The sequence below is a fragment of the Conger conger genome, chromosome 2 (assembly GCF_963514075.1).
Source record: "Conger conger chromosome 2, fConCon1.1, whole genome shotgun sequence".
NCBI classification, from domain to species: domain Eukaryota; kingdom Metazoa; phylum Chordata; class Actinopteri; order Anguilliformes; family Congridae; genus Conger; species Conger conger.
In genome coordinates, this window is record NC_083761.1 from 89,036,966 (window position 1) to 89,046,409 (window position 9,444).

General features: G+C 48.5%; 1 protein-coding gene across 1 annotated transcript in view; it reads right to left on the bottom strand.

Annotated features, from left to right (window-relative positions):
* LOC133121989 (protein HID1-like) overlaps positions 1–7,251 on the bottom strand; it is a 19,848-nt gene extending 12,597 nt beyond the window's left edge. Inside the window, exons 1-6 of the mRNA XM_061231617.1 lie at positions 6,973–7,251; positions 4,898–5,047; positions 3,732–3,902; positions 2,041–2,163; positions 891–997; positions 453–569 (exon numbers count right to left, since the gene is read on the bottom strand). Of these exons, the coding sequence (XP_061087601.1) occupies positions 453–569; positions 891–997; positions 2,041–2,163; positions 3,732–3,902; positions 4,898–5,047; positions 6,973–7,038 (734 nt within the window). The 5' untranslated portion in view covers positions 7,039–7,251. The remainder of the gene's footprint in view (positions 1–452; positions 570–890; positions 998–2,040; positions 2,164–3,731; positions 3,903–4,897; positions 5,048–6,972) is intronic.
* Between the last annotated feature and the right edge of the window lie 2,193 nt (positions 7,252–9,444).

A 9,444-nucleotide genomic window follows, 5' to 3' on the forward strand; every position in this document is an offset into this window, starting at 1 on the left:
AACACAGACTTTGGACCTGATGTGCTTTCAAGACGGCAAACGTTTGCTGTGAACTATGTTGAACAATTTTAAATGAACATTCGATTTAGTTCATCACCAATGCCTTTTTAATACAAATGGAGACGACTTCGTCTAACAATACCAGCTAGCTGATTCTTTGCTTACCCGTGATTTCTTTTTAAAGGTAAGAACAAATATTACGTTGACTGAAATGTATTATAACAGCCAGATGATGATCACAGCTGAATAATTCTCCACTTTTGTTCTCTCAGCACCTTCCCCATCAGCAGCCATCTTTGTTTGCTGTGCGCTACCTTTTCAAATAGGTTAGCTAACGTTTGCCATTTGGAACGCAAGTCTGACGTTCCTCCGTCTCAATGACACGCCGCATGTGGGCGGGGCGGGGCGGGGCTGGGCAGGGCGGGGCGGGGCGGGGCAGGGCGGGGCCTGACCTGTTGTGGGCGGAGCAGAAGAAGCTGACCCAGGGGTTGGCTGTTGGGGGGTCGGAGGAGGGGGGCAGGTACATGGCCTCAGAGAAACAGGTGAGCAGCAGCTTCAACAGCTCCACCCTGCACAGCAGAGGGAGTGATGACATCACTATCACATCACTATCACCTCACCATGACATCACCATGACATCTCTATCACTATCACATCACACAAAGCGTAAGATAGATGAACGTGGTAGTTCCAACCATCCAACACAAGCAGAACACAATGTTACATCCCCATGACATCATCAATATGCACCATTACATCCCCACGAGATCATCGATACACACCGTTACATACTCACGACATCACAAGCACATAACTACTAAATCCTCATGACATCAACAGAACACAACCGTTACATCTCTGTGACAGCTGTTACATCATCGTGACATCACCTGTTGAGGTCGTGGGTGTAGTTGAGGGGGGGGGGCTGAGCGAACCCCACACCCGCCTCCCAGATGTGTTCACAGCTGTCCACGGACTGGATGTCCTCCGCACTGTCCTACAGGAGAGATCACCTGAGCATCAATCCCAGCAGCCAATGGGACACAACACCCTCCCTCAGTACAGAGAGAGGGAGAGAGAAAGCAGGGGAGAGAGAGAGAACGCAAGAGAGAGTTTCCTGGGAAGCAGGAGAGTGTGACAGAAAGTGTCATTTGTCTCAGCACGGCAAGGCACAGAGCCCTGCTGGAGTCGATCACCTTGTTCCTCTTTAGCACGATAGCGGAGTATCACCTTGATCCTCTTTAGCACGATAGCGCAGTATCACCTTGTTCCTCTTTAGCACAATAGAGTATTACCAGTGTCTCTGAGATGTTTGGGGATGTAGTGACCCAGGCGTGGCTCATATTAAACAGGCCAGTGTGTGAGTGTGTGTGTGTGTGTGTGTGTGTATGAGTGTCGCGGGGTGGGGGGGGTGTGTGTGTGAGTGAGTGAGTGAGTGAGTGAGTGAGTGAGTGAGTGAGTGAGTGAGTGAGTGAGTGAGTGTGTGTGTGTGTGTGTGTGTGAGTGTCGCGGGGTGGGGGTGTGTGTGTGTGTGAGTGTGTGTGTGTGTGTGTGAGTGTCGCGGGGTGGGGGTGTGTGTGTGTGTGAGTGAGTGTGTGTGTGTGTGTGTGTGTGTGTGTGTGTGTGTGTGAGAGTGTCGCGGGGTGGGGGTGTGTGTGTGTGTGTGTGAGTGTGTGTGTGAGTGTGTGGGTTGGGGTGGGGGGGCTGTTTGCTCACAGGATTGGCAGCAACCCCCCCAGCCCAGTTCACAAACATGGCCCCACCCCTCTGAGCCACACTACTCATTAACCACAGGAGCCACTGTGGCCCTGCTCTGGATCTACAGCATAACCCTGGACACAATGACCCCCCCTGCACACCTGCACACACCACCCACTCTGACAGTACAATAATCTTCACTGCTTGTTAATTGCCTTCAAATACAGAAAATATAATTAATGTGCGTGATTATTTGAAACACACAAATAACTACAAATCTGGATAAACTCCTGGTTAAGATGCTCACACAATGGCCCCTAAAGGGACGGGACAGGGACTCACCGGACCGCCTCTCCGGTGGTTCTGTACGGTGAAGTCAGGACAGAAGAGCAGGTCTGCGATGGCCAGGAGGAGAAACTCAGCCAATGGACGCGCTCCATCATCCTCATCATCACCTCCATCCGCCTGCAGGGGGCAGCACACACAGCTAACGCTAACAATAAAACAGCTAATGCTAACAGCAAAACAGCTATAGTTGACAATAAAACAGCCATCGTAACAGTAAAACAGCTATTGTAACAGTTAAACAGCTATAGTTGACAATAAAACAGCCATCGTAACAGCAAAACAGCTATTGTAACAGCAAAACAGCTATTGTAACAGTTAAACAGCTATAGTTGACAGTAAAACAGCCATCGTAACAGCAAAACAGCTATTGTAACAGCAAAACAGCTATTGTAACAGTTAAACAGCTATAGTTGACAGTAAAACAGCCATCGTAACAGCAAAACAGCTATTGTAACAGCAAAACAGCTATTGTAACAGTTAAACAGCTATAGTTGACAGTAAAACAGCCATCATAACAGCAAAACAGCTATTGTAACAGCAAAACAAACACCAGCAGAGCTGGCTCAACCGCTACCACTACCTAATTACAGTGGTGAATCCGGCAGAGACAGATTTCAAAACCAAATCTGTTTTAACCAAAATCCCCCAAAATATTATTTACTTTCAGTGTATGCATTTGTCAATCCCATCTTCGGCTGAAAATGCTCAAGTACCTGAAGTAGCGCTTAAGATTATTTTATCAGAACCTAAAGAGTTAAAAGGAATTCAGGAGCAGGTATGCAAGCTCTAAATTCCATGAGAAGGCCGACAAAGTGATTTGTTCTCCAGTTTCTCCTGAAAAAACAAAAGCCGCCTTTATCCCACAGGAGGAAGTAATACCAATCAGAACCCAGTACATCTCTCTCTACCTCCTACCACCCCCTACTCTCTCTCGTTCAACGGTTTCTTATTCTCACACACACACCTGCAGACACTGTTAAACCCGCAGACACAGAGGCCCTCCAGGACTGGAGTTAAACCTGCAGACACTGCGGCCCTCCAGGACTGGAGTTAAACCTGCAGACAGTGTGGCCCTCCAGCACTGGAGTTAAACCTGCAGACACTGCGGCCCTCCAGGACTGGAGTTAAACCTGGAGACGCTGCGGCTCTCTAGGACTGGAGTTAAACCTGCAGACACTGTGGCCCTCCAGGACTGGAGTTAAACCTGCAGACACTGTGGCCCTCCAGGACTGGAGTTAAACCTGCAGACACAGCGCCCCCTCCAGGACTGGAGTTAAACCTGCAGACACAGCGCCCCCTCCAGGACTGGAGTTAAACCTGCAGACGCTGCGGCCCTCCAGGACTGGAGTTAAACCTGCAGACAATGCGGCCCTCCAGGACTGGAGTTAAACCTGCAGACACTGCGGCTCTCCAGGACTGGAGTCAAACCTGGAGACGCTGCGGCTCTCTAGGACTGGAGTTAAACCTGCAGACGATGCGGCCCTCCAGGACTGGAGTTAAACCTGCAGACACTGCGGCTCTCTAGGACTGGAGTCAAACCTGGAGACGCTGCGGCTCTCTAGGACTGGAGTTGAGGTTAATGAGGTTCTACAGGGTTAGGGTTGGGGTTAGTGTGGTTCTCCAGGGTTGAGGTTGGGGTTAGTGTGGTTCTCCGGGGTTGGGATTAGGGTTAGCCCCACACTCACCCCCGCCCGCCCCGCCCCGGGCACCGTGGCCCAGAAGAAGCCCCTCCAGTCAGGGTCCTCGAAGATGTAGGGCAGGACCCGCGTGAGCAGCCGCGAGCAGCTCAGAGCCACCTGCTGCTCCCTCACGGAGCGACAGCCCGAGTCTGCAGTCTGAGCCAACTTCTCTACTGCCTGAGAGAGGGGGGGGAGAGAGAGAGAGGGAGGGAGGGAGGGAGGGGGGGGAGAGGGAGGGAGGGAGAGAGAGAGAGGGGGGGGAGGGAGGGAGGGAGAGAGGGAGGGGGGAGAGAGAGAGAGAGAGGGAGAGAGGGAGGGAGGGAGAGAGAGAGAGAGAGGGAGAGAGAGAGGGAGGGAGAGAGAGGGAGAGAGAGGGATTACACACATAGCCCCCTCCCCTCTTTCCCCTCTGATATCAGAAGAGCTTCCTGCATCTCTCACACCCAGCACTACAAACACTCACACACACTTACACATGCATGTACTCAAACACATACACCCTTACACTCATACTTACATTAGCACCCAAACAGAGCACATAAACATGACAGAATTCCAAACATAAAACAGCTGCCAGGTTGGAGGGGGATCCACACACAGCACAGGCCCTACCTTATAGCACAGGGTTGCCAGGTTGGAGGGGGATTCACACACAGCACAGGCCCTACCTTATAGCACAGGGTTGCCAGATTGGAGGGGGATTCACACACAGCACAGGCCCTACCTTATAGCACAGGGTTGCCAGGTTGGAGGGGGATTCACACACAGCACAGGCCCTACCTTATAGCACAGGGTTGCCAGGTTGGAGGGGGATTCACACACAGCACAGGCCCTACCTTATAGCACAGGGTTGCCAGGTTGGAGGGGGATTCACACACAGCACAGGCCCTACCTTATAGCACAGGGTTGCCAGGTTGGAGGGGGATTCACACACAGCACAGGCCCTACCTTATAGCACAGGGTTGCCAGGTTGGAGGGGGATTCACACACAGCACAGGCCCTACCTTATAGCACAGGGTTGCCAGGTTGGAGGGGGATTCACACACAGCACAGGCCCTACCTTATAGCACAGGGTTGCCAGGTTGGAGGGGGATTCACACACAGCACAGGCCCTACCTTATAGCACAGGGTTGCCAGGTTGGAGGGGGATTCACACACAGCACAGGCCCTACCTTATAGCACAGGGTTGCCAGGTTGGAGGGGGATTCCTCTCGGACCGCCCGGATCTCGGCTGCAGGCACCAGAGCGAACATGTCCTGGACGGAGGTGGAGGTATCGGCCCAGAACTGGGCCCAGAACGCGTCGTCTGTGGCCTCCACAGGCTGTGGGAGGGAGAGACAACGCTGAGCAACCCTCACCAAGAATCACACAGCAGCCTGAACCCAGCCTGAACCCAGCACTAAACCCAGCCTGAACCCAGCCTGAACCCAGCCTGAACCCAGCCTGAACCCAGCACTAAACCCAGCCTGAACCCAGCCTGAACCCAGCACTAAACCCAGCACTAAACCCAGCCTGAACCCAGCACTAAACCCAGCCTGAACCCAGCACTAAACCCAGCCTGAACCCAGCACTAAACCCAGCCTGAACCCAGCACTAAACCCAGCACTAAACCCAGCCTGAACCCAGCACTAAACCCAGCCTGAACCCAAACATTAAACCCACTGCATACAGCAACCCTTCCCTTACCGAGTATCAGTATTATTAGATGTTCATGACAGCCAGTATAAGTTTAGATGTTATAAATGTTGCTTGCTGTACCTGGCACCAGTCACCAACATAAACCAGAAACACACGCACACACACGCACACACACACACACACACACACACACACACACACACACCTACACACCTACACCCACTCACACTCACCCACACCCACTCACACTCACATGGTGTGTGATAAACTCAGTATCAGTTAAAACCATGAGCTACAGACTTACTTCCACACACATCCATTATTGGTTCTGAATTGGATGCTTATTTTAAATAAGCCAAGGTGGAGGTGAGGAAGAGATCTGGGTGAGGAGGAGAGGGGCAGGGGCAGCTGTACCCTGAAGGTTTGTGGGTTTTTTTCCTCCAAAGTTCTAAGTCAGTGTTCTAGAACTCCAGTGCTTTCAGTGACCAGCAGTGACTGTGACATCAGCATTGGAATGTTCAGCTAAGAACATTCTAGCCGCATATTTGTGATCTGGCACCACAAAGGGTTAGCAGCTGTTCTTGTTGACAGGCATGTTCTTAGAAAATTAATCATCATAAAATAACTACATGATTTTCCACTCTTTTGGGCTTGATCCAATGGGCTAGTAAATTCCTTACCTGTCACATCTGTATTATCTGTAATTGATCAATTTAGCCATATCTTATTCAGTTTCCCATTAGCACAGCTCGGCAAGTCCAGAAATGACTCAACCCCCCCGCTGCACCCAGTCCACCTTAAAGACCAGCCGTGGTGGACCAGGTGAGTCATTTAACACACGTCATCCGTCCATCACAGAGCGGAGACTTGCGTCCTTATTTTTGAGGTCGCCGAGCCACTATAAACAGAGCGATTATTAAAACGGAACATTTGGCATACGATTCTAAAACATGGAGCGACCTGACATTTTTAATAGTTCAAATAAAACCTCAAATTGTACCCCAATTCAGCCATTCTGAAGTCTTAAAATGGATCATCTGCTGTTTTAATAGCCGAAGTAATCTCACAAAAATAATACACTGGAAAAACTAAGTCTGCGTGTAACTAGCTTACACATCTCTAGCATAAACTCCATGTTTCCGCTCTGCATAAACAGGTTTTAAACAAATAACTGACTGCACCAGCCAACGTGCGCAGTGTGCCTACAAAATTACTTTTCGAATAACTGCTTTGATAACGTGAGACTGCTTAAGACGTTCAGACAGCTGTGTATGAATTTATCCAGGAACATTTTATTCAGCAGCGAAGTGTAAGCTCGTAATTTTCTGTGCATCATTTCACACTTGGTTGAGATTACATTTATTAAACGCGTCTAAAATAAACATTCGCTTCCCTCGTTTCAAAATGTTCTCAATATTACGATTTTTTTTTTTTTGGAACAGCCTACTCGTCTGAGAAGCTTGGACATCATGAACCCATCACCGATGTTCCCGTTGTTACCATCTGGTGCGCTCAGCTTTGCTATTTCTGTCTTCATCTGGACGTTATTTGTGATCCTGCGTAACGCAAGTAAAAAATAATGAAATAACAACTTGTGAATTCAACCAACCTGTGTTTTCGTTGTAAGTTGTATGACGGCTTTCCTGAAGTTGAGCCTGGAGTCGGAGTTCCCCATGTTGTTTGCTGTGTTTTTTTTTCTTCGGTCTGCTTCGGCTGCGGTCACAATTCCTCCTAATCTCAGATCACTCCCTCCACCGAGCCGACATCCACCAGGATCCAGGATCAGCGACTTCCGGCTCTCAGACGCGCACTCGTCGCTCACTGAGCAAACAGTGAGTGAGCCACACACTTGTAACAGCTGGTCTCAAAAGTAGCTGCAGTGCGTGAACCGCTCACTCACCACAGACAGCGTCAGTTTACAACATTATTACACTTTATATATTGATACCATAACGTAGCTTTTGTATGCTATTCAATCATACTAGGGTTGAAACATGAACTTTTTTTGCGACATGAATTACCCACGTACATTTAATCAAAACTCGTTCCAAAATTTCATTGCAAGGTGGGCTACACTTAACTTAAAAAATATATAAGGTGTATGTAGGCTTACGCCAATATTCATACCAGCACGTCTAATGTGTATTGCACGTCATATGCTTGAAAGAATAGCACAATGATGAGTGATTCTTTATAGTCGCTCTTTGGGAATATGTAAAATACTCCCTTCGATTCGTTTTTAGCAGCGCAGCAGCGACACCTGGTGGCGAACAGCACGAACATTCTGAACAGGGTGACGTTCAGCCCTGACAAAAAGCAGCCAAACGTTTATTTAAAAAGAAACGGTGGCGCGCTGAACATCCTGCTTCAAACCGTGGGCGGTGTCACTTATCCACTCCGGGGTCACGTTTCCGGTTTCCGGTTACGTTCTCCTCATGCGTAAGTTAGCGTCATGGGTTGGCGTCAAGTCGACAGCGTGGTTGCCAAGCTTTATCTGTGGGTTGCTATGATGCGATCTATAAGATACATTCCCCTGATGCGTACGGTAGAGTCAACTGGCTAGCGTGTCTTTATGTGAACGGCATACGCTTAGTCATTACTGTCAATAAGCATTTATTTAGTCCGGTGTATGTAAGTTAACGAAACATATACATTTCCAATTTCCCAACAGTTTAAGAGCGATAGAGATAGCTAGTGGTCATCTCTTGGTGGACCAATATCAGTACCGCTAGCTAGTTAGTGAAACGTACAGCAAACCATTCGGCAATAAATAGTTGTAGCGAAGTAGATAAGCATGACATAGGTAGATATATTTAAGTCAGCTCCCTAGCTAGCAAAATAAGAAATATCTAGCTAGTGAGAGCCAGACGGATAGATCGGTCGCTAACATAGCTGTTTTTTCATTCCTAGCTAGCTAGGGATCTTTCTATCTATCTAGCTAGATGTAGCCTGGTTCAATGTATATAAATAATGGGGACAATACATATGAAGCACTACATATTCACAAAAACATCGCTAGCTTGCCGATGCAGAGCCTATTACACACAGCAGTAAACAAATATGATTGACGTCATTGCAGAGACGGAACCGGAAACGTGACCCCGGAGAGGATACATTTTGTCAGGGATAGAATTTGTTGTGAAAGCGGACTGACTGACAAAGTGCGGTTTGCACCAATTGCGTCTGAGGAGGCGTTCTCCGGTCTTATGTCATTACTGATTCAGGCTACACTCCCGACAACCCCAGCCTTGGGAGCAAACACATCTCGAAGCCTGGTGTGAAACGCTGTACACCATTCGTTGTAAAACATATCGTTCAACACAGAAACCGTAGCAAACCGTTTTCAGATTGAACATGCCCCAGGCATTCCTTCACCATTTTAGATTGTGTGAAGGCGCTCACAGTCCAAATCTGCCGACTACACATGGTGACGCATTGTTCCCCCAAGTTGTCCGTATAATGGGCGGTATTGTAGGTGGGTTCCGTCCGATAGATGGCTCCATGGGATCAATACGAGGGACGTAATCTACCGCAGAACACTGTCGGCACCTGATTGGACAGCACTGCGTTTGTTTGTTTTGGCATAACAGGACAATATGGCTGACTGTTTATAAACCTTTTCTTATTCCTCCTAAACAGTCCACTAAACTATGTTTTTGAAAACATTTGTGGCAAGAAATAACCAATACAGTTGCTGAATCTTGATTCATATTTTACCTGCAACACCTAGTTTGATCCTAGTCTCGTGAGCCATGCGAGCAGTGCTGGACTCAGTTGATTTGCATGGGCAGATCACGATATGTAAATACAGAACCGCCAAACGTACACGGCACTCAGTGGACTGCGAACTTCACGCACCGCAACCTCTCAATAGAAAATTAATGGAATGTGTTGCGTGCAAGATTTGGTGTGTGAGAACTTTGAAGGGTCATACACTATATTCCCAACATGGAGCTTAATAAATCCAGAATTAATCCTGAAACCCTCTTACCGGCCCACGTTGGTCTAACAGGAAAAATATAAAGTCACTGATGCCAAACCTAGGCTATAGTGTGTCATATCATTAAAGACGATTGAAAGC